At 41.4% G+C, this 27,391-nt stretch overlaps 2 protein-coding genes across 2 annotated transcripts in view; both read right to left on the bottom strand.

The window, feature by feature from the left end:
- Positions 1–2,007: 2,007 nt before the first annotated feature.
- Positions 2,008–6,734, bottom strand: LOC308298669 (uncharacterized protein; the record flags this gene model as incomplete). Its single annotated transcript, XM_080742311.1, has 6 exons — positions 6,612–6,734; positions 4,762–4,820; positions 3,391–3,502; positions 3,211–3,287; positions 2,262–2,373; positions 2,008–2,016 (listed from the first exon to the last, which is right to left on the bottom strand). The coding sequence occupies exons 1-6, from the start codon at positions 6,702–6,704 to the stop codon at positions 2,008–2,010; spliced, it is 462 nt and encodes a 153-aa protein (XP_080598437.1). The 5' UTR covers positions 6,705–6,734.
- Positions 6,735–11,671: 4,937 nt separating this feature from the next.
- Positions 11,672–27,391, bottom strand: part of adamts16 (ADAM metallopeptidase with thrombospondin type 1 motif, 16) — an 80,989-nt gene continuing 65,269 nt past the window's right edge. Inside the window, exons 20-25 of the mRNA XM_080746002.1 lie at positions 16,076–16,280; positions 14,718–14,912; positions 14,423–14,479; positions 14,035–14,250; positions 12,870–13,017; positions 11,672–12,664 (exon numbers count right to left, since the gene is read on the bottom strand). Of these exons, the coding sequence (XP_080602128.1) occupies positions 12,549–12,664; positions 12,870–13,017; positions 14,035–14,250; positions 14,423–14,479; positions 14,718–14,912; positions 16,076–16,280 (937 nt within the window). The 3' untranslated portion in view covers positions 11,672–12,548. The remainder of the gene's footprint in view (positions 12,665–12,869; positions 13,018–14,034; positions 14,251–14,422; positions 14,480–14,717; positions 14,913–16,075; positions 16,281–27,391) is intronic.

Raw genomic sequence — 27,391 nt, 5'->3', positions numbered from 1 at the left:
AACCTTGCTGGTCTGTAACTCTGAGTGTTGAAGAAATGGAAACATTTTATCAAATTGGGAACTCGATCTACACAAGGTGGTCCACGGACCTGACATTGAGAAACATTGTTTTAACACTCACCTTCAAAGAGTCTTAGTTGATTTTCAAGATCACTTTTTCTGTTGAGGTAGAGAACAATGTAAAATAAGATTTAAGATTTCAGTGGTTTTCCTACCAAAAAATGCAAATGCAAATAAATTCATGCACGTTAAATTACAGATTTAAAATGACACAAATACAGATAAAACCCACTATGATTTTGTATGAAAATGCTTACATGGTAGCTGTCTTGGCATTTTCCTCCCTCAATTTTTCAACTTGATCTGCTAATGCCTCAGATGTCTTCAAAGATGCCTAAAGTGAAATTATTATAGAGATTATGCATCCAAGTACAGGAGTTCCCAGTTCCCACCCAGTATCCCATCCAATATAGGCCATATGTCAAGCCCAGGGCTCTACACAAAGACTCCGGTGTTGGGGAAGGTGAGAGTACTTTATTTCAAAATAATCTAACTTGTGATGCTTTTGTGAATACACATACCTGTACCTTATTTCTCAGAATAGTAGACCTATTATTCTATTACATATATATTTTAATTGAGGTATTTAAATGTTCTTCCATATTGCTGTCATGTCTAAATAAAACTAGACCAGGTCAACCTGGTTGTGCCAGACCCCCTGTCTGTCATCATCATTTATGACATCATGCCTTTTGTAGGCATGTCATCATCATGTCATCATCATATATACCCTTTATATAGAAAACCCGGACCGACAGACATTTGCTTATGTAGGCCTACCCATTTCATGGGTCTGGCAATTATGCTTTTAACAAGTAAAATAAGCAGGTGCCTGGTGCCTATCATCCAGGGCCCACAGGAGACAGCGAGCACCCACTGGGTGCGCTGGTCGGATGGTTAAATGAATTATACCGCATGTAATTCTGTCATTCAAACTCTCTTTCTGTAATCTTCAAAGTCTGATTATTAATTTCTTGTGCCAGTTGTTATTATCCACCGATCCAAATGTACAACTTGAAATCTAGCCTTAGTACATTCACTGTTTCTCTTTTTCCGAGAAGCGAGGGCAGTTGTGTGATATTTAAAATTACTTTCATAAACTATATTTCTTTCTAACGAGATTTGGCTTCATAGATCGAAAGTGCGTAGTTTAGGCAAATTTCTGTGTACATTTTAATTAACAATGCGACGGCGATTAGACGCTAACGTTCACTTTCAACAACTTTGAAAGTGGAAATCAAAGTATAAAGTGTAATTCCTGACTGTGCACAAAGCATACTAGCCCTTTAAGCAATTATCCTGTTTGTTGTGATAACTCTGTAATTATGATGGATGTGAGAATAACTCAAATTACAAATAGTCTCTCTCACCGGGTGCACATTTCGATGAATATAACAGAGAAATCAAACACAGCCGTGAAGGCATTGGGCTGAAACAGATCAGTTTATATTCAGCTGCAATCATGCTATTAAAAGTATCCATCTTTGACATAAGCGAGGCTGGTGTCTCCTTTCATTGCTGTACTTGTTATATTACTCTACCTATTGCTTTAGCATTGAGCCAGTACAATCTGGGTACAATCCTGTTTCTGTGGCGAGAGAAATTCTAAACTTTGGCAAATTTGAGAGGGGAAGTCTGACGATAAGATTTCACCTGACACTGGCGAGTGGGTGAGTCCTAATGTCGAGTCCTGTAGGTTTCAGTTTATTACTTACCTGTGTTTTCAGTAACTCGTTTTCAAGTGAGGCCTTCTCTCTCTTCATCTGGGCATTCTCAAGGTTCTGCTTTTCTGTCATTTATATGGATTCAAAAGGTCATTTTTATTCATACAAACAACACACACATGTATAAATAAACACATACGTTATATAGTCATGGTTTGTGACGTTTTATGCACAAATTAGTAATTTATAAATACCTTCTACATCTCTTAGCTGCTTCTCAAGTTTAGTCCTCCTTCAACACAATAAACATAACAGTCAAAATTCTGCAATAGAAATTATTCTTGTATAGTGTTGTAATGAATGATAGATCTCTTACAGTGCCATTGTTTTGTTGTTCTCTTCTTTCAGTATCCCCATCTCTTCAGACATCTTTTCATATGCCTTTAGAGAACTCTATGAAAATAAATGAAAAATAGTTTTTTAAGTTGTACATGATTACTGAAAGCACACATTTCTTCATTAGGAAGTATAACATACTTTATTTTCTTCCAGCTCTTTTTGCAAGGCGCAATAATCTTCATTTTGTTTCTCCAGAGAAGCCAGTTTAGCCTGGAGCTCTTCTAGTTGTTTCTGGAGTCGGATGGCTTCACTGTGTAAGACACATCAAACATGGGTCACTTGTTTGCACCTAAAATAAAGAAACATTCAAACAACTGCTCCAGTGCCTTGTCAGCCTTGGTTAAGTTATTATGCACCAATTGAGAGAATGTTCTGCTTTACTTTTACACAAAGAGTTCAACCCTATTTAATTGCATTTGATTCACTAAAGGTGGTCTTACACCACAAGATAATCGGGGCATTTAACGACCCTCCCGAGTATCGGGGAGGCTGCGTCTAGATCGGGGTGGAATCTCTGGCTTCTAGTGCAACTCGGCAGGGTCAAGATTGGATCTTTGAACCCTGCCGAGTTGCTCACAGGACGGTTGCGGGCCACCCCAACTATTTTCAAAATGTTTGATATTTATCTGGATCGCTACTGATATGGAACAGCACAGCGGGTGACCGAGAGAAAGACAGTCGCTGTTCGGACACAAGGGACGGGGACTGTTGATGCCGACAGCCCACTGATCTGACCATAGTATCAGGTCGTCCATCTCTCTCTCGCTCACACACACACACACACACACACACACACACACACACACACACACACACACACACACACACACACACACACACACACACACACACACACACACACACACACACACACACACACACACACACACACACACACACACACACACACACACACACACACACACACGTCAGGTCCTTGCACAAGTGTAAAATAATGCTTTTCAGCTAAAATCTAAAATGACACAGACGTGGTCTTAATGGGTTAAGGGCACCACATAAGACTATATGAAAAGGATTTATCCCTAAAATAAATGGTACAATATTGTCATGAATGATAGTCTCTTACAGTGCCATTGTTTTGTCGTTCTCTTCCTTCCGTTTCTCTGCCTCCTCGGACATCTTTTCATATGCCTTAAGAGAACTCTATGAAAACACATGAAAAAAGTTATGTCAAAGGGCAAGAGGGGGAAAAGGTTGTACATGATTACTGAAAGCACACATTTCTTCATTAAGAAGTATTACATACTTTATTTTCTTCCAGCTCTCTTTGTAAAGCGCAATAATCTTCATTTTGTTTCTCCAGAGAAACCAGTTTAGCCTGGAGCTCTTCTAGTTGTTTCTGGAGTCGGATGGTTTCACTGTGTAAGACACATCAAACATGGGTTACTTGTTTGCAACTACAATTAGAGCTGTTACAATTTAAAAATTTAAGTTGACGATTAGTTGTCATACAAATAATTGCGATTAAAGATTTAATTGTGTTTTTGGCATTGAACATTGGAACATATTTCTGTTTGCCTTTTCAGGCTTTGTAATCAAAACTTATATGACAAATAACTTAGATATATGTCACAGTGTTTTTGAGATTCAGTGAGATTGAGACCAGGAGCACTTGTTTTTGGGGGCGAGGTGGAGCAAGCAGTGCCTCCCAGACTGCCCATAAAGTGAACTACAAAACAAGCGCTCCGGTCCCAATCTCACTGATACCTCAAAAACACAGTAACACAAAGAAATTACTGACATATTTATTTAATAATTTAATACATTTTAAATCGCGGAAATAGCTGATCTACAAGCTTACGCTTCAGGCGTTGTAAGCTTGTTATTTCGGCTTATTATCCTGCCATTTCTGCTTTTTAAAATGTTGATGATTATGCAAAATAATTGAGATTATCTAATATAATGGTGATGAGATGATTATAGTCAGGGTTCCCACACATTTTTTACCAATTAATTTCCAAAACTTTTCCAAAACTTTTCCAGAATATTTAACCCAATTTCCAGGACTATATAACAATAATTCAGCACAATAACAAGTCGCTTACCCCTATGCACAATGCTCAAAGACAGGTAGTGTATGCCAGTGGTTCTCAACCTTTTCAGGCTGTGACCCCCGAAATAATCATATTTTAACTGGGGACCCGGCACCCTGACGAGCACTAAGAGTTGAGGAATTTTGTATAACACGTTTCTATTGTGAAAATAGCAGATCTACATGCTCACAACGTTGTGAGCATGTAGATTGGCTATTTTCACAATTTCTGCCTCTAATATTTGACAATTTGGCCAATGTTTAATTTGTCATTTCAGAGGTATTAACAAAATCAATAACCAAAGACAATGCATAGCTATTTTTTCCAGGACCTTCCAGGACCCTTGATCAATTCCAAAACTTTTCCAGTACTGGAAAAATATTTTTCTAATTTCAAAATATTTCCAGGAATTTCATGACCGTGGGAACCCTGTATAGTTATGACAGGCCTACCTACAATAAAGACACATTCAAACAACTGCGGCGGCTGTGTGCTCCAGTGCCTTGTCAAGTCTTGATTAAGGAAGTTATTATGAGACAATGTTCTGCTTTACTCTTAGCAGAGTTAACATGAGCTCTACTTACTCTGAGCCAGTGATGCTTTGTTTCAGTGTCAGAAAAGATGCCACATACTCCTTTAGACTCTAATAAAACACACAGTAAATAGCAGTTAGATCAGTGAAGCGGACACAGGATAGGTGGGCACTAGGCACATCTGGGCACATCGATGTCAAATTGGATATTTTGATCAAAATGTAAAAAAAAAAATGTAATGATGTGAACATGGACGGTTTTAATTGGATGAATATGGGGTTGCAATACCTCCCATAGGCAGCCAATGCATCAAAACAGTTTTTTGCTTTAGCAATTTTATAGCAACAGGTTTTATAGCAATATAGCAATTCCGTCGAAATATTAGAGCTTAATTGTAGAATGTTTAAGCATGTTCGAATCACGTACACTTACTTAAGTATAATATTCTCTCTCTCTCTCTCTATATATATATATATATATATACAGGTCCTTCTCAAAAAATTAGAATATTGTGTAAAAGTTCATTTTCTTCTGTAATATAATAGATTTTTTTTAAACTTTCATATATTTTAGATTCATTGTGCATGCAGTGAAATATTCAAAAGCTTTTTTTGTTTTAATTTGGATTTTTTATGGCATACAGCTCATGAAAATCAAAAACCCATATCTCAAAATATTAGAATATTCCACATGACCACTCAAAATACGCATTTATAATACAGAAATGTCAAAGTTCTGAAAGGTTCAAAATCATTTGCATGTCAATTTATGCACTCAGTACTTGGTATGGAATACTTTTGCACACATTCCTTCATCAATGGGGCATGGCATGAAGGTGGTCAGCCTGTGGTACTGTTGAGGTGTTATGGAAGCCCAGGTTTGATTGATTGAGGCCTTAAGTTCATCTGTGTGGTTGAGTCTGGTGTCTCTCATCTTCCTCTTGACAACACAACACAGATTCTCTGTGGGGTTCAGGTCAGGCCAGTTAAGGCCAGTAATACCATGGTCACTACACCAGTTAGTTACTAGTAGTTTTGGCTCTGTGGGCAGGTGCCAAGTGCTTCTGGATAAAATAAATTATCATCTCAATAAAGCTTTTCAATCTACGGAAGCATTAAGTGCTCTAAAATCCCCGGGTAGATGACTGTCTTGACTCTGAACTTGATAAAACACAATGTGGGCAAAACCAGCATTGCAATGTATTGCAGGTGTTGGTCCACTGTGTTTCGCCCCATTGATGAAGGAATGTGTTCAAAAGTATTCCATACCAAGTACTGAGTGCATAAATTAACATAACCTTTCAGAACTTTGACATTTCGGTATTATAAATGCTTCTTTTGAGTGGTCATGTGGAATATTCTAATATTTGAGATATGGATTTTTGATTTTCATGAGCTGTATGCCATAAAAATCCAAATTAAAACAAAAAAAGCTTTTGAATATTTCACTGCATGCACAATGAATCTAAAATATATGAAAGTTTTAAAAAATCTATTGTGTCACAGAAGAAAATGAACTTTTACACAATATTCTAATTTTTTGAGAAGGACCTGTATATTCAGGACAATATAACCATAATTTAAATCGAGGTGCCCAAATGTCCCTCCTGTTCCCAGTCAGGTAGCTAAACACTAGCCTGACTGCAAGCGCCAGACTCAATGTGCGGACTGAAGTATCAGGCTAGCTCAACACAAATCAAAACAAACACGGACCAACGCCTTACCAATGTTAAATGCACACTATGAAGTTTCTTTATGTATTTTTTTTAAAGACAGGTTCCTCAAGGGACATTGTCATCGTTGATAAATGTACTAATATACAAGTAATGAATTAATGAAAGGGATGTCAACGGTAAACGGGAAGAAACCATACTCTATGGAAGAAACGGGCGAGTTGTTCACCTCATGTAAAACAGAGCAGTTTTGACAAACTGTTCCAACTGGAGCGTCCGCTGCGATGAGCGCGGCTTTAGAATGACTCTCCCCTGGCATCATGTTAGTCAGGAACTCCACATAAATTAAATATTAAAAATGTTTTGATAAAGAAAAAAGAAAGAGAAAACAGAAAATAGTCCGGAATTCCACAGAGATCACAACAACAACTTCACATTTTCGTGTCTCCCACGTTGACGTCAGGACCCAGTCTTAGGACCCCAGCCTAGGAGGCTCTGAAAATGCCTGTTAGCGCACGACGACAATAATCTCCCAACCTTTTTATTTTATATTTAAAACAATATTTTGTATATTTCGCTCGTGGTGTTATGAGCCAGAATCTAATCAGTCAAACACAATCTTATATATTTTTTTGAATTTTAAATGGCACAAGTCAGGCTGTTTTATGTTTAAATGTGTTTTTAATTCAATTTATCTCGTACTTTTGGGTGCTGTCGAAGACTGTTAAATCTAATATGTATATGAGTCTATTTATTAGGTTGGGAGGAGAACGTTTTAACCGCATAATGCAATAATAACGCAGTAATTACACATAATACATAGTGATGGGTAGATAACAAAATTTTGCTGCCAAGATTTGCAGGACTCCCTGGTGGTCTAGTGGTTAGGATTCGGCGCTCTCACCGCCGCGGCCCGGGTTCGATTCCCGGTCAGGGAACACTGTTTTGTACCACCGCCCTCTCATTTCCTACTTTAAGTAACGCATTGTGACGCGAGGCTTGTAGGTCTGCTATTTTCAAATGGCCGAAATTCAAGATATATATCGCTGTAAACTGTGATCAGTGTGACATGACAATAACGTCGATTCTTGATTGTTTGGCTATTATTATTGCTCTATTATTGCACCTCTGTGTACTTTTTAAATTTCGTCAATAGAGGGCACTGTTGGACAGACAAGTCTCATCCCTGACTACCACATAGAGCTCTGTCACATACCAGTGCATTGAGTTTCAAGTGTTACAAAGCATGGGTTAAAAAAGATAAAATGAATTCCCTGACTTGATTAGCATGACAGCACTTGTCACTGTTCCATCATTCTGGTATTTTAGAGGATGCTTGAATAGCAATAGGTAACATCCTGATGACCAGATAAGATGCTGTCTAACTTCAGATAGGCCTTCTGAGTGTAGCCTCCAGCCTCCAGGCTGAATGTCGGTTGGTGCTATCCTATCCCAAGAGATACAGCCAGAGATAACATTGTTGTCTTTGTGTATGCTGCTGTCTCTCTGTCCTAAAGGTGTCAGACAGTCTGATATTCTTTGCCATTACCTAACACATGTTTTGTAAGGTTTTTCCAAGATCACGTTTCAATCATTTGCAGACATATTTGTTGCCTAGCTATATCCCCCCCCCCCAACCTGTTTAGTGTAAATATTTTTCATTTCTGATTTCTGACTGTTAAATGATTTTCTTTCTTGCATAGTACTGTGTATATTTGTCTGTCATTCAATTCTATGAATTGAGTACAAAAGGACACATGTAAACAAGCCATTGTGCTTTCTTGGGTTTAAATCTTATTAGTAGGCCTAGACCTTGTATCCAAACTGTCCTGTTCTGTGCTTTTCCAATGCAAACTGCTAATAAAGTATTCAATCAATCAATCAATCAATCAATCAATCAATCAATCAATCAATTGTGTTCCTTACTATTATAGCCACATTTTGATTTAGGGTTAACTGCACAGTAACATAAAAAAGACAAAGAAAACAGCTTTTCAGGATTAAAAATAGAAGAAGAAAAACGTCAATAAAAGCTCTTCTCTCTTCACTTCTAATAAAGTTTTTTGACAAAGAGGCTGATAGTGCATTCCAGAGATGTTGGGGGTAGGGAGTTGGAGACATCTGACTCAGTGAAAAACACACAAGCAAACACACACAGCTCGGCACATTAATCCCCAAACCGTGTGTCTGCAGACTATGTGCGTGCGTGAATGTGTGCGTGTGCATGTGCGTGTGTGTGTGTGTGTGTGCGTGCATGTGTCCTGGGCATGACCGGTTGTAACTACCATCATCAAAGTAGTAGGATGCAGTGGACATACCCACGGACCGGTTGTTGGAGGGTTTTGACAACTATAGGGATGCCCAAAGAGAGGCAGAAAGGCTGGCAAAGTATTGTGCTGTCTGTCAGCTGTCTCTGCTGCCATATAGCCTACTGTATGGCAGAGCTGCCAATACTTCTGCCCATGGAGAGCCGAGTGACATGCATGTTGGATCGTGCAGGGACGGATTAACCCCTGCGAGGGCCCTGGGGCCGATCATTTTTTAGGGCCCCCCAACCCCTGCCACAACCCCCCCTCCCGACGTGCTCTACCTACAACAGATAGGCACAACGTATAGCCTACTGCTCGTATTTTAAGGCATAATGATCATGTGTGGGTCAAGAAAGCACCTGTAGACATTTTATAGTACAGGATTTACATATAATAATAAGGAGGAGGGCCCCACCCATTTGATTAACTTATACATTCCCTTTTAGTAAATTGATGATCGCGTGGTCCAGTCCCCCCTAAGGGCCCCTGAGAGCCAAGGACCCCGGGCCCCGGCCCCACCGGCCCCATGGCTAATACAGCCCTGGCATTATGAGGACATATCCATTTGTAAATGTAACCTTTACTGCACCTAACATGATTGTGTCCCTCTATGCTTTCCCTGTGTGTGGACATAAATACATTGTATGTTGGGGGACCAGCTTATCCAAAACCTCTTCCTTGAGCCCATTCCCACTGCAGAACCTTTCCTGGGAACAAATACACACCCTGACCCAGCCTTACATTCACATGGAGCCCACTTCTGGCACACACACACACACACACGCACACGCAAGCACACGCACAGTTGACCAGCAATACATCAACTACCGTAAATTGAGGTGACTAGGGAGGAAAACCCCTGTCTTTCTCATTGCCCACCTCTTCTTCACTCTTACGCACTCCTTTTTCTCTGAGAATTCTTCCATGACAGCACAGAATACACAGATGCCCCCCCACCCCCAACCCCACCCCCATCCTCTCTCACAACTTGTATTCTCTCTCTCGGTGCCTTTATACTCTGCCTCTCTCTCCCACAACCATGGGTTGTGTCCTAGGGATTAAGGCAATGACGATGTTATGGGCATCTGTCTCTCCTTGACTTGTTGACAAATGACTAAAGGGAGAGCCCAGACACATTATGTCATGGGTGTTGAAATGGTTAACACCATGCTGGCATGATTGCTAGCCAGGGTGCAGACCTACTGTCTGTGTGCGCTCCACTGCAGTGTGCAGAATTGAGTTTTACCATATATCTGATAGAACTGACCATATTTGCACAGCAGCCATTTTGCTCTTACGCTTGGAGTAGAACCGCTGCTCCTACACTTGGAAAGGAGCTTAGGTGGTTCGGGCATCTAGTACGGATGCCTCCCGAGCAAAGGTCATCTGTGCACGTCCTACTGGGGGGAAACCCTGTGGCAGACCAAAGACCAGCTGGAAGAATTACAGCATATCTCCACACTGGCTTGGGAACGCCTCGGTATACTCCCGGAGGGAGTGGAGGAAGTTGCTCAGGTAAGGAACTCTGTAAATCTCAGTTGGAACTGTTACCCCCGCGACCGATTCTGGATAAGTGGTTGAAGATGGATGGATGGATGGATCATACAAGCCACGGTGAAATTGTAGATGAGAAATTTTATTCAAAACAGCCAGAAGCTACGGTATATTATGGCTATTTGGGGATCCTTGTCACGGACATATTTGGGAACCCCTGAATTAATTAGGCCTTAAGATTCATTCAATACACAGTCTCTTGGTGTGTTGGTCAGTACCTGATATTGATCACCTTCATATTTATTCCAGTCCATAGATCACATGTTCACGTATTCATTCACGCTGCTCTCTTGGCCAAGTCTCTCTTGGAAAAGAGTTTTATTTTACGTGGTTAAATAAAGGATACGATATGACCACTAAGATATTACATTTGTTTGTCTACTTTCACAGAAATGTACAGTCCGCAGATTCAAATTGTGCTGCAAACCTGTAGAAGACAAAATCACAACTCAAGCCTCATCATAATTGCTGCAGTCTGAACATAGATTTGTTTATTATTATGTCTGTTACATTTGAATATTCACATTAATATAACTTCAGCCAACATCTCTCAGTGCTTTTAACACTAACCTATTAAACCCATATTCACTAGTGCCATACCAATGCATGCAACTGATGATGGCCATGTGGATTTTCATAGGACTTTGAAGACAAATGTAACAGGAAAAAAAAGGTATCAGTTGCTATTAAAACATGCTCATAGATTTGATTGTTCATGATGCTTATCTACTCGCATTCCTAATAATCGCTAATCCTCACTGACAGGTGGGAGTCTGTGCTGGGGTTTTGACATGTCAGAACACGTCTGCACAAATGACATAAAATAGATGGTTACAATTCTAAAAGAACAAAAGGTGCAGCTTGTCAGTATGGAATCCTGTGAAACATACAAAATACACAAAAGGTGAGAGGTTTACAATAATAACATGACACAATATGCTGCTTTGCAGTACAGCTTTCCATCAACGCTGTATTATAAAGCCAATAAATAAATCAACAAACTAAAAAGGTTTAGGTTTTGCATTCTCCATTGATTTCACAATTCAAGACATAATGTTGTAGCACCATTTACTGTAAGAGTACGGAGAAGCCCAGTGCATATAAGCCGTCCTTGACCCTTCTTGTAGGAGTTCTCTTATGTCTGATGAGGTTCACAAAAGTTGCTTGCATTTTTGTTTACATGACGCCAGGAACATTCAGCCACTGTCCAAATGTCCTAAAACAGGGGTCTTCAACAGGGGGTCCGGGACCCCTTGGGCGTCCTCAGAGTTACTACAGGGAGGCCACCAAATCCTTGTGTGATAGGATAATTAAATACAAATAATTAAAAACTTTAACCCCCCTAATCTGAGGAGAACTTTAGCCAAAAATAGCAGATCTACAAGCTCACAACGACTCGCACTGCGAGGCGTTGTGATCTTGTAGATCTGCTATTTTCAGCAAATAGGTTTGATGTAGAGGTAAAAGAGAGCAGACCAATTGCAGAGTGAAAGGTCAAGTTAACTAAGTATCGACAATTTAAGGGCTAAATGTCTGAAACACAAATCCAACATAGACTGATGACAGTGCTGTCAAACAAGTGGATGAAAATCTGCATAACGCATTTATACAATATGTAGTGGGGGTCCCTGCTTCATCTCTCTCAGTTAAGGGTTCCTTGGCCTGAAAACACTGAAGACCCCTGTCCTAAAAGAAGCCCACTTTGATCCATCCCAGCTTGTCGTAATCAAGTCTTCAATCAAAATGCATTGTCTATTGTGCTTCTTTCGAACAGCCATCGTCCCATATCGGCTCCAGATTTCCAATGTACCCCCTTTGTCAGGTCTGTAAACTTAGTAATGAATTGCACTGTAGGTAAGGGCTTATCATCATCACTTCATATCTTCATAGCCCTGCTTGAGACGCAGTGAATACTGTAGTTATCCCTCTTGGTCAGTAAGGATTTTTACTTTGCCTTACTAGGAGACGTTTGGTACTCTTCTGTGTGTATCTTGGATAAAAAAAGTTGTATATCACTCTTTTTCACCTTTTAATCAAGATAGCCGTTTTCCTGGTTCCTTCCCATTACTCCCTCCTTTATTTATGTTGTCCTGATCACATTCCTCTTAAGGTTTTGAGTTCTTGTATCAGGATGTCCGGCATCACTTGGAGAAGAAAGGGCACTTCAACGCTCTTTCAGTTCCATTGAAAAGTATTTAGTTCTTTCAGTGCTTTGCCAAATGCTCAATGAAAAAAACTGTCTTTACAAGCATGGACATCAAACATAGTCATTCGTCTACCAATGAAGACAGAGCGTGTCCCAATTATAGGTTTGAATGTGAACAGGATTTGCAGCACTGCTTGCCGTAGAACTTGTGGTTGCAGACTCCATGTTGGGGAACCAGGTAACACCAGTTAAAGTAATCTTTGCATAACGAGTCTGTTGAAAAACAAAGGAAAAGTATTTGAAGAGCTTATTTCACCTACATCAACAATGGAATATGTTATATCAAAGCAATCATTAAAAAATACATACAAAACGCCTGTATTTCCTGTTTTACACAGTATACTATATTTTCTGTATTACATTATCCATGACTTAGAATTGCAAGAACACATTTGATTGAACTGGGGTATCTCATTACCTTTCTTCTCTGGTTGTGGGCAGAAGTTGGTGTTGCAGGCCTGGGACATGGCAGGCTTCTGGTGAAGGTTGCACCCAGAGGATGGCTTCCCCTGGGTCAAACACTGGACTGTTCTGGCCTGCACCCCTCCTCCACATGTCACCGTGCACTGTGGAAAGCAAAGGCTTTAATGAGGGACATGGTAACAGACAGACACTAGTTTTAATTTTTAGACTATCTATGGTGCAAATCGCTGGGCGCAATTGCGTTGGGGGTGTGTCCAATTTTGGGATGAGGGAGAAACAGACTCAAAGTTTTGCTTCTGGGGGTCCGTGGCCAAATACATATCATTTTGGGGGTCCTTGACATGAAAAAGTTTGAGCACTACTGGCATAGAAACATATGTCTGTATTTAGAGGACATTAGAATCGGCCTCAGGTCTTAATGGGTTAATAATCATATGCTCATATTCAGTTAGGAATGTCTTAAAACCTACTTATTAAAGAATGATGGATAGCTGGACACTTTATGTGTCATTTTAGATGATCCGTTAATGCTACACACTGAGCATGAGACAGATAAAGAAAGCCAGGAGGCTATCAATGACATTATGACATTCCTACGTGAAGTATCTGTACATATTTATCATTATTAGTGTGGTTGCCCCTGCAGGGCAATCAGACTATAGTACTTGTATCAGACTATAGTACTAGAATTTATTAGTGAATGAATTTTCCCCATTGACTAATCGTCACGGCAACCACACTTGCAATTTCCAATTGCATCTTTCTAGTTTGAAATAAACTGTTTATTGAATCAATAAATGAATGGATTTTGATCACAGACAGGCACTTGTCAAGCAGTGTGCGTGCATTGTAACCCCCCCACATGTCTTAATAATGCTCCCTCTAAATAGTGTGCTGTCACAACGGCAGATTTAAGACCAGCTTCGGGCTGGTCTAAAAGTTCAATCGCTTGTAACTTTTCTCACAGTGCCTAGATAGAAATGCACCAGACCACACCTTATTTTAAGAGTGTGTGTGTGTGTGTGTGTGTGTGTGTGTGTGTGTGTGTGTGTGTGTGTGTGTGTGTGTGTGTGTGTGTGTGTGTGTGTGTGGGTGTGTGTGTGGGTGTGTGTGTGGGTGTGTGTGTGTGTGTGTGTGTGTGTGATGGTTAGTGAACTTACCTGGGACCAAGGAGATGAGTACCAATCTGGCCTTGGCAGAGGTGGAGGCAGAGGTTGGGGAGGACGGTAGTGGTGATAGGTGCTCCAGGGGTGGACTGCTGGGGTGGTACGGGAGGGGCAGTCAGCCATGACACAGGGCCTCTGGACCTCTACAGAGGGCTTGGGGACATGGTGGCACTTCTTGGCTGCCAGTTCTCTGTATTTCCCTGCAGTATCCTTTAAAAAAAAAGGCAAAGGGATAAAGACAACAATTACGCAAGCTATAAGAGTAAAATATTCTTCTGGATAAGCCTGCACTCACTATGACATCATATGTCATAATATGCCAAAAAGTCACTATAGGCCTGTTTAACTTATATCTGAGACACACAAAGTATAATAACATTACCTTCTCTGCACATTTGATGAAGCGCAACTGAGAGCCACGACCACAGGTTACTGAACACTGGAGAATAAAAGGAGAGAGGGGAAAAGAGAAAGACGGAGATCATTTTATTGTTCTGCCAGAGAAATCCTAATCACAATCCACAAATGTTCCCCACTGACGACATCCTGACTCACAGGAACATGCTCTCCTCCAATGTTCATTTTGATCCAGCCATTCTAAATAACTGGCCCTACCGCCTGCAATGTTTAAATAATCGTAACAAAGAGAAGGGCTTGTTAAATAACTATACACTTACTTCCTGCCATGTGGAGACGAACCACTGGACTTTACGTTGTTTCTGGCAACGTTTGACGAAACATGAGTCTTGACTGGCAGGCTTCTGCAGGCCCACACAGGAACTGTCCGGCAGTGTGTGTGTTCGGCTGCTGGGGTTTGTGTTCGTGCACAGCACTGTTCTCTTCCTCAGGCCTTTTCCGCACTTACGTGAGCACTGCGAAGCACAAATAAAGGTTTCAGGTTTTTCTTTTCCCCCCAGTTTGGCTTCCATCCTTCCCTTGATTTAAATGTCTTTCCCGGGACATTACCAGGATATGGCCATTGTGGTTACATGCACACATAACCATACAGCCTAGAGCATTACCAAATCCTTGAGTGTTTCACTGAAGCCAATTAATAGCATCCTATGGGATGAATCAACTTGCAGAGCTAAAGGTCTACAAAGCGACACACTCCTCTGAGTCATGGACACCTTGGGAGAATGGAGAGGAAGTGATAAAGTGAGCCGGACATGGTTTATAGCAGCTAGTTAGGGACATTTTGAGTAAGATGACCTCATCCCATTTACATTTGTATGCCTCCGCGTTGGACAGCCATGGTCGGAGGCATTATGTTTTCGGGTTGTCCGTCTATGTCACTCTATACATTTGCATGTCCATCCCAACGTCATGAGCATGATATCACAGGAACACCTTGGAGACATTTCATGACATTTAATGTCACAAACGTCCACTTAAGACTCAAATATGAACTGTTCAGATGTAGGTGGTTAAAGGTCAATGTCACTTTGACCTCCCATTACAGACGTGGTCGTGAACCTCAACTGGTTGGCAGAGGCATGCAGTCGGTGAGAGCATGGTTAGTATGGTATATTTGCAGAGGAAAGTACTGCATCCTGTTTGTACCGGTATGTCTTGACTTTACTAACCAGTTGCCGTTGAATCTGTGTCTATCCAGGCTCAGTACACGTAGTATAATGTGGAGTGAATAGAGCCTTTTAGCAAACGTGTTTTGTGAGGTCACCGTGACTGTGATCTACCCACCTACTTCTAATGAGTTCTTCCTGGTTCCAAGAGGACATTTGTGTTGAATGTAATGAAATTCCCTCAAGGCGTTCATGAGACATCACCTCTCAAGAATGGGACTCGCATACTGTAAGGTCACAGTGATATTGACCTTTGACCACCTAGAGTACTTCTAAACAGTGACATGAAACTTCCTGAAGATGTTCCTGAGATAGTTCACAAGGTTGGGATAGACGCACAGACGCACATACATACGGACAGACTGTACATATGTATGGACATACAGTATGTACGGATGAGGATATACACATTGACAGATCAACACCCATAATGCATTGATGCATATAATCACCTGTGACCATGGCCCAGTGTTCCAAACCGGTGGACAGCTGTTTGTGCCGCAGGCCTGCCGCCTGGTGGGGGTTGGCTGGACACACTGAGGGTCAGGCAGGACATCCACATTGGTCTGGCTGGTCCTCTGGACACACTGAACCTGCCGGGTCTGCTCCCCTCCTCCACAGCTCCGGCTGCACACCCCCCACTCCCCCACGGACCAGCTGCAACAACACAACACAACACATGACTGAGTCGACACAGGACAACAAATCCTCCATCACCTACACCAGGGGTCTTCAAGAGGGGGTCCGGGACCCTCAGAGTTCCTGCAGGGCGGCCGCCAAATCCTTGTGTGATAGGATAATTATTTTAAATGAACAATTGAACCCTCGCATCCCTATACTCTGAGGAGAACTTCAGCCAAAAATAGCCGATCTACAAGCTGACATGTGACCAAGCTGACGTGTGTCTATAGCTTGTAGATCGGCTATTTTTGGCAAAAGGTTTGGTGTAGAGGTAAAAAAAGAGCAGAACAAGTACAGCGTGAAAGGTCAAGTGGTTAAGTGTCAAACAAGTCTATGAATCTATCTATAAAATCAATGAATCTCCATCACACATTTATACAATATGAGGGGGTCTCTCTCTCTGCTAAGGGGTCCTTTGCCTGAAAACGTTGAAGACCCCTGACTTACACTGACAGACACGGCTATATCACAAACATATACAGGTACTTCACACACAGTGTTGCGATGTTGTGATAAGACATCATCAGCACATTATTAAATTATTATGAAACGGCCAGTTGAAATAGCTACCGGTATGTAGCAATGGATATAAGAGTATGTCACATCCATGACTAGCTGTCTGACTTACTCAATAGGACTCTGTACCATAGTATTGTTGGCATGACAATATAGAATGTTGCTGCACAGCCTTGCAAAGGGATCAGGGCTTGAGGCGTGAGGCATTTGTTGATGGCTGAATGGCTTCAGAGCAAGTTGGAACAACCCAAACATCATGCTTTCAAACTGTAACCTAAACTGGATCCTCCACTGCTACATTTTAAACCCCCCTCCCCTCGTCACATACACTTGCCTTCCATCTCCTTGAAAACATGTCTTTTCCACATCTTACTGCCCTATAGCCAGTCAAATTCCTTTGATTTTTTTGTTCAAAGTAGAAACACGTATGGCTTCATTAGGTGCATTGTACAATATGTGGTGCTTTGAACACATCTTTAGCCCGGGATATGCACATTTTCATCTGCTGCAGGAAAATTTGGTGTTAGTTTTTTTTGTAGAGTGTGAGCAGGAAGGCTAAACATCTAAATCACCCTAATCCCTGAGCATCCCCTTCCCTCGTCCCTTTATATCTGCCTCCCTCATTCTTCACAACCTTTTTGCATCTATCCCAAACGGGCCAACTATCATCCTCACACGTGTTACCCCCAAAGTACCCTTTAAAACTTGCACAAGCCGCAGCCGCTTTAGATCTACCCCAAACAGCCAAACACTTTTCTGTCAGCACGTACAGTTGTATATATACACAGCCGAAGCGTGATGCGTATTGATTCAGTGCATCAGTGGTTTGGAATGCTCTATAAAGAGGACGAGTACAGTATAGCTCTGAGGAGCATTATGAGGGCTCTTTGAGTGTAAATAAATAGGAGGAGAAATTCCATCTGTTGCTGGACTCTTATATCACTAATATAGACACGAACAGCAAGGCCTTACGTTTAATTTATATAAAAAGAGGGCAGAGCCGTGGTTAAAGATACCTCAGGTCTGGTGACAGGGGAGATACGGACTGTACTGTATCATCAAAGCGTGATTTGAGCTGGGATAAGTGGGGTGCACCTCCCCTTTCAGCACAGATAATAAATTGCATTCCAGTGTAAGCTATATATCTCGCTCCGACTAACAAAGAGTGTATCGTCGTTGTCAGACAAGTAACCTTGTATCTGCATTTTGAATCATTTTAGAATGGCCAATTTTATACTTCATCAAAGGTTTACGCAAAAGTAGCAAAAGAATCACAACAGGTCATGATCTTGTAGATCAGTGGTTCCCAAACCTTGTTGGTCGAGACCCAAAAGAGAAATTAGACGTTTGCCCGGGACCCAAACTAGTGAAAACAGCAGATCTACAAGCTCACAACGCGTCGCTTCGTGCTGCGTTGTGAGCTTGTAGATCGGCTATTTTCACGTCTTAAACATTTGTTTTCTAATTTATGGATTTCTTCGATTTTTCTTTTCTTTATTTATTCATGAAATTACTTATAAAACATATTTTAATAGTTTTTTGTAAATCTTTGCTTTTTTGGGAATGTTTTTGGAAAAGGTTTTGAAATAAATAATAATTAAAAACGAAAACAAAAAATAAAGGGACCCATAACAATGTGTCCGCGATCCACAAATGGGTCCACGACCCAGTGCTTGGGAACCAGGGTTGTAGATCCTCCATTTTTGCTGTATGGGGGCCTCTGGACAGTTGCTAGCAAATACAGTTGGTGTGATTGTGAAGTGTAAAAATGTACCCATCATACTATATACAGTATGACTGAATCAGTGAAGTGGAATTCAAATGGACACAGTACAATTACGGTACATATAGTATATAATTAATGTTGACATCAGAGGAAAGAAAATTCAATATAGTTAATGTTTTTTTGTTGGATTTTGTTTCTCCATAAATAGATAATAAAATATAATGCTTTATGTGATACAGAGTTCTCACACTGCAATGTATGAGTTGGTACCAGTTAGTTCAAACATTTATTGCGCCACAGTATGGCATTAAACATTATTTTGGTCCAAATTACATCACTTCACTGCATATCTCAAATATCAAATAAAATAGAAAATGTCACGAAAACACGTCTGCACATATAAATAACAAAGTAAAGTCATCTGATCTGCACTGGGCATTAGATTTGTGGTAGTGGGTATGGGTAACACCATAGAGCTGAGAGGGATAGAGAGGACATTCCCAATTCAAACTGAAAGTTACTGAAAGTTCTGCCATATGACATGAATATTAGTGCAGGGGTCTTCAACGTTTTCAGGCCAAGGACCCCTTAGTTGAGCGAGAGATGAAGCAGGGACCCCCACAACCTTATCATAGATTCCATATAGTTTCATCGTTTGACAGCACAATCATCAGTGTATTTTGGATTCATGTCACTTTGCGTTTTCTGATATTTAACCACTTGAACCGTCAATACTTATAAAACTTGACCTTTCACTCTGTACTTAGTCTGCTCTTTTTCCCAGCTACACCAAAGCTCTTTGCCCGAAAATAGCCGTTCTACAAGCTCACAACGCCTCGCACTGTGAGGCGTTGTGAGTTTGTAGATCGGCTATTTTCTTAGTGTATCTCTTCTGAGCATGTCATAATAGGCAAACATTCGGCGAAAACAAGCAAGTAAAAAACAAACAGGTTTGGAGTACAGAACCCTGGGGGACCCCGGTCTATGGATTGTACAGGATTTAAGTGGGTAAGAGAAGAGAAGAGAAGTAAGGCAGGGAAATGGCACAATTTCATGAAATAAATTGTGCTTAACAGTCCAAAACCCATACAGTCCAAACCCCATACCCTCCCTGCAGCATTGTTAAAATGCTACGACTAGTCATCTTAACCATAGCAAATGTATTTGATTTGATTTAAGAGCTCATTCTATTTGATCTAAATCTATGGCCGACACTTCCTGTTTCACACGTCCACCGTTTTAATATGTCAGGTTTATCACCTCGGTGACCCCACTGGCATTGCATTGACATAATGCACTAGTTAATGTCATATCAAATTATAGACCTGCCTTGTGATCTTTGCCTTGGCTGTTGACTATAAGTGCTGTTGGAGTGCGACCAAACATCACGCTCTCTCTACTCAGTCAAATCTGGAGTGCTATAGCCTAGTCTAGGGTCCCTCTAAAAGAGGGACCCGTAAAGGGTCCGTATTTTTACACTCCCTGAGTTAAAGGAACACTCCACATTTTGCTGTGTGGATGGGAGATCAGATGGCCGCCTGTGAGTATCTGATAGCCTCTATGGCACTGCGTGACAGCAGTACTGTCTGGATAACCCAGAAGCTCAACTCGGGGGCATTAAATAACCTCTGACCAGTGTGTGTGTGTGTGTGTGTGTGTGTGTGTGTGTGTGTGTGTGTGTGTGTGTGTGTGTGATAGAGAATGATATCATCCTCTAAATGGGAGTGTGCAGCGCAGACACCTATTTCCATGTTGTAATGTCTCTTCAGTCCAACTGCCTGGATGCAATCGCAGCAAAAGTAGATAACTGTAGACCAGAGACCTCAGAATAACATTGACTCCTGAAGACTGACTGACTGACTGACTGACTGACTGACTGACTGATCGACTGTCCACAGCGAGCATGCATCTTTTGAACATTTCATTACAAACACATTATAATCTATTCTCAAGTCTTATTTTAACTCCAGGGCTATATTTTGATTGTCTTAAGTACCAGCTCTTATGCCTTAACTTGGTCTGTCCATACTGTCTCCGACCACCGAACCTTTCGTCGGAAAGGTCCAGTTCAACTACAAAATGACGTCACTCTCATCTTCTGAAAAGCATTACGCCGAATTAGAGTTCAGAAAACTGCATGTCGGAAAGTCTGAACTCCGACAAAAAGTTCAGTAGTCGGAGACAGTATGGACAGGCCTTTAAGTTACGGCATAAGAGCTGCTACTTCAAAATACAGCCCCTGGGAGTGTACACATCTTCGTTGTCGGGTGGAAACCTTGTATGTCCAAAACCTTAAATTAGTTGTTATTTTAAAGACAATTTAAAATAGTGAAAATAGCTGATCTACAAACACACAATGCCACACATTGCAAGGCGTTGTGTTTAGATCTGCTATTTTCACTAGTTGTGAGCGACAGTCTTGTATGATGAATCAGGGCTTCAACGTACACATTTGAAACTTGGAGATTCTAGGTTTTTGCCCGACAATGACAAAATGTTATATTTGTGCACTCCCAGAGGTTCAAGTGGATAATTGAACACTGAGGATTTGACTGCGTACGTTTATTGTCAATGCATGGATTGTGCATGAAGGGGATGCCCACACTATTCATATGTACATCTAAAACAAAAACACTTGTTCTAGATTAGCACTTGCTTTTATAGTTTATTAAAGGCTTTAATTATCTAGTCAACATATGAAAGTTACAACAAAGGTCATTGGTTGGTCAATTTAGCGAAATGATGCTACAATACTAAAAGGTAAATTCGGTTCAGGACATAGTAAGTGGATTAATGCGTATCGTTAAGTTAACAGCAGCAATCCATAGTTTCACATCATCCAATTACTAGGCCATCCCAATACACACGCACGCACTCATGCACGCACACTCACACATGTGCATGGAAGCAGAGACGCACACACACTTCCTAAACAGTCCAGTTGTAAATAACGACATAGATAAGGCAACGATTGGTGTGTAAACAGTGGAGAGATAATTTTACAACCGCTATTATCACTGCTGGACCTCCTCACTGTAAATACATGAACCTATTAGAAGTTAGAACACACAGGGTGGTTGGTGGTGGGGAGAGAGAGAGAGGCAGAGATGGGAACAGGGTCCTCAGAGAGTTGCACATGCGGGAACGCAGCCGATTCTAACCTCTAACCATAAAGGGCTGGAGGCTCAATTCAGTCTGTGTGTACAGTATGTGTGTGTGTGTGTGTGTGTGTGTGTGTGTGTGTGTGTGTGTGTGTGTGTGTGTGTGTGTGTGTGTGTGTGTGTGTGTGTGTGTGTGTGTGTGTGTGTGCGCGCACGAGCATGGGCGCATCGCATGTGCACAAGCATGGGTGCATGTGCACGTCTGTATGTGTGGGGTCTCTTTGTGTTTCTGAAATAAGCCACATTTAGGGTCAACTTTGGTACAATACATCTGGTTTGATGCACTGTACAACGTCGGGATGCATGTCTAATTGGGGACAAAACTTGTGTCCCCAATTTGATTTTACTGCTGTTCTGTTTCATAAGGTTACAGTTACGGTTAGGATGTATCCGTTAGTGAGCATCTGAATGTAATTTTATGCGCACTGCCTTCACATACGTGTGTGTGTGTGCGCACGAGCGCGTGTGTGCGTGTGTGCATGCTTGCATACATTATATGTACGTGTGTGTGACCTGATATTGTTTCCAGACAGGGGATACTTGTCACACCGGATTGAAAATGAAGCAAACATGGAACTAAAGTTCCTATGATTGGCCGCTAGTTGCGCTGTTCTGGTACCAGAAGATGTTCTCCATAGGATTCCTTTCATCTCCCCCGAACCTTTACATTTGATTTTCTTACCTTAATAAACATTGCCATAAATACTTTATGGTTCCTGTCACTAGTTTAAAGCCTTGTTTCAATCACCATGATACGCGTTTTGTGAATATATGGTACAATTTATGTTATATCTGATGTTAAAGCAGGGTGCTGTAGGAGGGGCTTGTGATCATAGGCTTGTGATGATTCTTCTTCATGTGATTTATTTTCGGCAAGCTCAACACCTACTACCAATGAACGTTGACCTCTACAATGATGGTGGCACCCGTACAAGGGCCAAAAAAGCGTAATTTTTGCAGCATAGAAACCAATGGCTTCCCACCGTCCATATTTTTTATGTCAGCCTTAGCTATTTAGTATTTAACATTAGCATTGTTTACCTCTCTCCTACAACAGCAGTTCACAACCTTTTCTGGACCTGGGCCCACATACTGGCCGGCCCACTTATCTGACCACTTAACACAACGTGTGTGTGTGTGTGTGTGTGTGTGTGTGTGTGTGTGTGTGTGTGTGTGTGTGTGTGTGTGTGTGTGTGTGTGTGTGTGTGTGTGTGTGTGTGTGCGTGCGTGCGTGCGTGCGTGCGTGCGTGCGTGCGTGCGTGTGTGAGAGAGAGAGAGCTGAAAAAAAGGATCTGCTCTACTAATTTGATGAGTAAGCAGTTAAGTGCTGACAGCGTTCTTTCTATCCATCTGTCCTATGGAAATGAAACAGTCACCAAGACTACTGGCAACATAATGCTCGTTGTAAATCTCTAGATAATGCTTGGATTGTTGTGTTTGTTGGCATAAACACTGTGAGCAAGAGTTTCCTGCTATCACACTCTCCATTGCTTAATGGCTTCATGACACAAGCAAGACAAGGTTACGAGGGAAAGCGGAGATGCAAGTCTCAACGGGACCCAATTATAGAGCAAAAACATTTACCATACCGAAACTAGGCTAATTTAATTTTCCTCTTTAAGTATAACATAATACATAAATTGAATTCACACGTATAGTTATTTGTTTATTTGGCATAATCACATTTCCAAAAAAGCATAACTGGCAAATGTCGTTACAACTATTCAGGGTGTCTTGGATCACCTTTCTTTCTTTCTTTCTTTCTTTCTTTCTTTCTTTCTTTTCCTAAACAGGTCAGTACATCCATGGTCAAAGTGCTGTTTTAAAATACAAATTTCACTTGAAGCTTCCTAGTTGAAGCCCTCTGTCAATAGTGCTTTGGAGATTCACAATAGATACTCTGTAACCAGCATTAAACAGTGCTGTAAAAAAAGCCTTTAGGAGGTGAAGAGCAGCGGCCAAACTTGTGTCCGTCAGATGACTGATTGCCAGGCGCTCTGTATATTTCTGTCTGTTTGTGTGATGTGATTGTTTTTCTTTTTACTTTTTTGAACACGAACGGCAATTTATGTCAAGTGAAAGGCTGAGGATTCTGTGGTGACATCATGCAGGGGTTTCCTATGCTACCTGCTCCAAAACAGAGACGTACGTACAGTGCAGAATACAAACTGGGAGAAAAGGGAATTACCAAGGCAATGACTTACTGCTATTATGCAGAGGAAAATGAGCAACTTAATACGTTCACTGTCTGCCCTGTTGACCAGCTGGTGGTTACCATAAAACATGAGATAAATGGAAGCTTGTTCGGGAATCCATTATTTCAGTCGTCGTTAATTAGCATCAGTGCCCTACTTAGACTTCATAAACCCAAATGGTTGATTCTCCCATGCATTTCTGAGAAGTGTGGTTTGGCCCCGGGGTCAGAACACATTTTCTTTGGGTGACAAGGTGATTTGTAAATTACAGTAAAACAAGGATCAAGTGGAGATGGGAGATTTAAATGTGAGAATAATGAAGACACAAAATGCTGTCTGGTCAAGGCTGGAGAAATTAGGGGTCAATTTAGAAGGATAGAGAATGGTTTGAAAAGTTTCCAATATGCCTATTCTTTCTTTTCTGTCTTTTCCCCCCCATTTTTTTCTTTTTACAAACCTTATGTTAACCCTAACCCTACAAAAAAAAAGAAAAGAAAAAAGAAATTAAAACAAAATCCAGACATTAAAGTGATCCCTGACTAATACGACAAATATGCCTTAATCTATCTATAAATGCGACAAATCTCTGTCTGTTTGTTTGTTTGTTTGTTTGTTTGTAATCCGCGTATCTCGAGAACCGTTCGTCCCACCGGCTTCAGATTCGGCACGCGCGTTCCCCGCTGCGGCGCGGAGTGCAGTGCCGGGCCTCGGCCCGTCTCGGCATGCGGTTTTCCCGAAGCGGCGCGAAACGTTCGGAATCTCCTTACGCGGAGCTGATTGTTAACATCAGGCTGTTCCTGAGGAAATCGGCACAATCGCTGACTCATTGTGACATCACTTCATAAAAGGCTCTGACATCACGTACGCCAGGAGTCAACAAAAAATCTCTGTGAATGTGTATGTATGTATGTGAATCTCGAGAACCGTTCTTCCCACCGGCACGCGCGTTCTCCAGATATGGGCATAAAATGAATCCCCGAATGCGGAGCTGATGTCTGACATCAGAGTTTTCCGCAACCGGTACTGTGTGTGCAGAGATCTCCATATATTGGGGTTTGCATTAAAGGGTGGGGACAAAGGCTAACAGAAGGCAAACAGATGGTCAAAACGGGTCCTATGACAACATGACAACAGGTATATTGGGGTTTGCATTAAAGGGTGGGGACAAAGGCTAACAGAAGGCAAACAGATGGTCAAAACGGGTCCTATGACAACAGGTATATTGGGGTTTGCATTAAAGGGTGGGGACAAAGGCTAACAGATGGTCAAAACGGGTCCTATGACAACAGGTATATTGGGGTTTGCATTAAAGGGTGGGGCAGGCATAAAATGGACGCAAATAGACAGATATCTCCATATATGGGCATATGGGCATAAAATGGACCCAGAACTATATCTGCAGTGATCTCCATATATGGACATAATATGGGCATATGGGCATAAAATGGACCCAGAACTATATCTGCAGTGATCTCCATATATGGACATAAAATGGACGCCGACAGACAGACAGATACAGATATCTCCATATATGGGCATAAATGGACACAGGCAAACAGATGGTCAAAACAGGTCCTATGACAACAGGTATAATGGGGTTTGCATTAAAGGGCGGGGCATTCATTCTCTATTTACATCGTTCCCGAGTTGGCCAGGTCGCCGACTAGACGCTTCGGGCGGCCCAGCTTCTAGTACATTATAATTGTCCTCTATAACTACAATGTAAAATTAAAAACACCTCAATTATTTTATTTATTCTAGAAATAGCTAATCTTTCACTCAATAGGGGAAATGCCCGTCGCAAGTTGATGATGTCATAAATGTCAAGTGTGATCTATCCCTATGGAATTTATGGCATGCATGTGAAAATAAAAACAAACGTAATACTTCCTATGGTTAATATGAGCATCAAATCAATATTTCAAATGTGTTTGTGTTTTGTTTTTTTGCACATGCATGCCATAAAAATGACACATGACATTTATGACATCATCAACTTGCGACAGGCATTTCCCCTACTGAGTGAAAGATTAGCTATTTCTAGAAGAAATAAAATATTTAAGGTGTTTTTAATTTTACATTGTAGTTATAGAGGACAATTATAATGTATTAAGACATATTTGTCGTATTAGTCAGGGATCACTTTAAGTTTTGATGGCATTTTGTTATTAACGGAGAGTGTCCGAGCCACTGAATCTTTCTGACCAGATTCATTCAGCCTTGAATAATGAATCAAAGCTACCATTAGGAATGACTTCAGCAGATGTTGGGAAGACAACGATGGCAACACAGTTGGAGTGGGAAGAGTGAGAGAAGGGAGATTCCCCAGACAAAACGAGAGCGCAGGGAGAGAGGGAGAGTGTGAAAATATCATGTGTGTCAGTCATGAGGGATTGTATTTAAGGTTTTGGTCCGAAACGTTCATAGGGTGGGGTGGGGTGGGGTAGGGACACAGGACATTGTCCCAGGGGGATTGGGAGGGAACGACTATTTCCCTACATGGTAACCCGACTCCTTCCCACCCTTGTCTTCAAGACTGGCTGTGCGTATGCCCACGTGGGTGCATGCATGTTTGTGTGTGTGTGTGCGTGCGTGCGTGTCCGAACAACAGCTTATAGCCAATAATACTAGAGTCTTAGCCACACAACAGCCTACAACAGGGGTCTTCAACAGGGGGTCCAGGACCCCTAGGGGGTCCTCAGAGTTACTACAGGGGGTTCTCCAAATCTTTGTGTGATAGAAACTTTTTTTCCTCCTTTTTTATATTAACCACTTGAACCACTATAGCGTCCATATTCGGGGAACTTTAGCCAAAAATAGCCGATCTACAAGCTATTTTCGGCAAAGAGCGTTGGTGTAGAGCAGACTAGGTACAGAGTGAAAGGTCAAGTTTAATAAGTATTGACGGCTCAAGTGGTTAAATATCTGAAAACTCAAATTGACATGAATCCAAAATACACTGATGATTGTGCTGTCAAAAGATGAAACTATATGGAATCTATTAACAGATTGTGGGGGTCTCTGCTTCATCTCTCTCTCAACTAAGGGGTCCTTCTTGGACTGAAAACGTTGAAGACTCCTGGCCTGCAACATGTGGAAGTCCTGTGTGTGTGTGCTGTGTACGTGCTCTTGCATATGCATGGCCGCTACTCCTCTGGACATGGACACGATGAAACTATGGCTGGGAGAGCACACGATGCCAGCACTACATAAACTGTGCCACCTAGCCTTTCAGCACTTCTTAAAAGAGTGAGGCAATCCCTATGATTACATTACATTACACTGCTTTTCAGGCATTCAGCTGAAGCTCTCACAGAGAGTGACTTGGACCGAGGCCTCATTTATACTTAGTTGTGAGACGGTGCCACGCATCGAGATGAGACGATCTGCAAGATCACTACGCGTCACACTGCGACACAGTGTGAGCTTGTACATTGGCTTTTTTTGATGTATGACATGATGCACATCTGAGTATACAGTGAATCATAA

Source organism: Nannobrachium achirus, assembly GCF_963921795.1.
Source record: "Nannobrachium achirus genome assembly, chromosome: 2".
In the NCBI taxonomy this organism is placed as follows: Eukaryota; Metazoa; Chordata; class Actinopteri; order Myctophiformes; family Myctophidae; genus Nannobrachium; species Nannobrachium achirus.
Note: the sequence above shows the minus strand (reverse complement) of the source record. Positions and strands in the feature narration are given on the sequence as shown.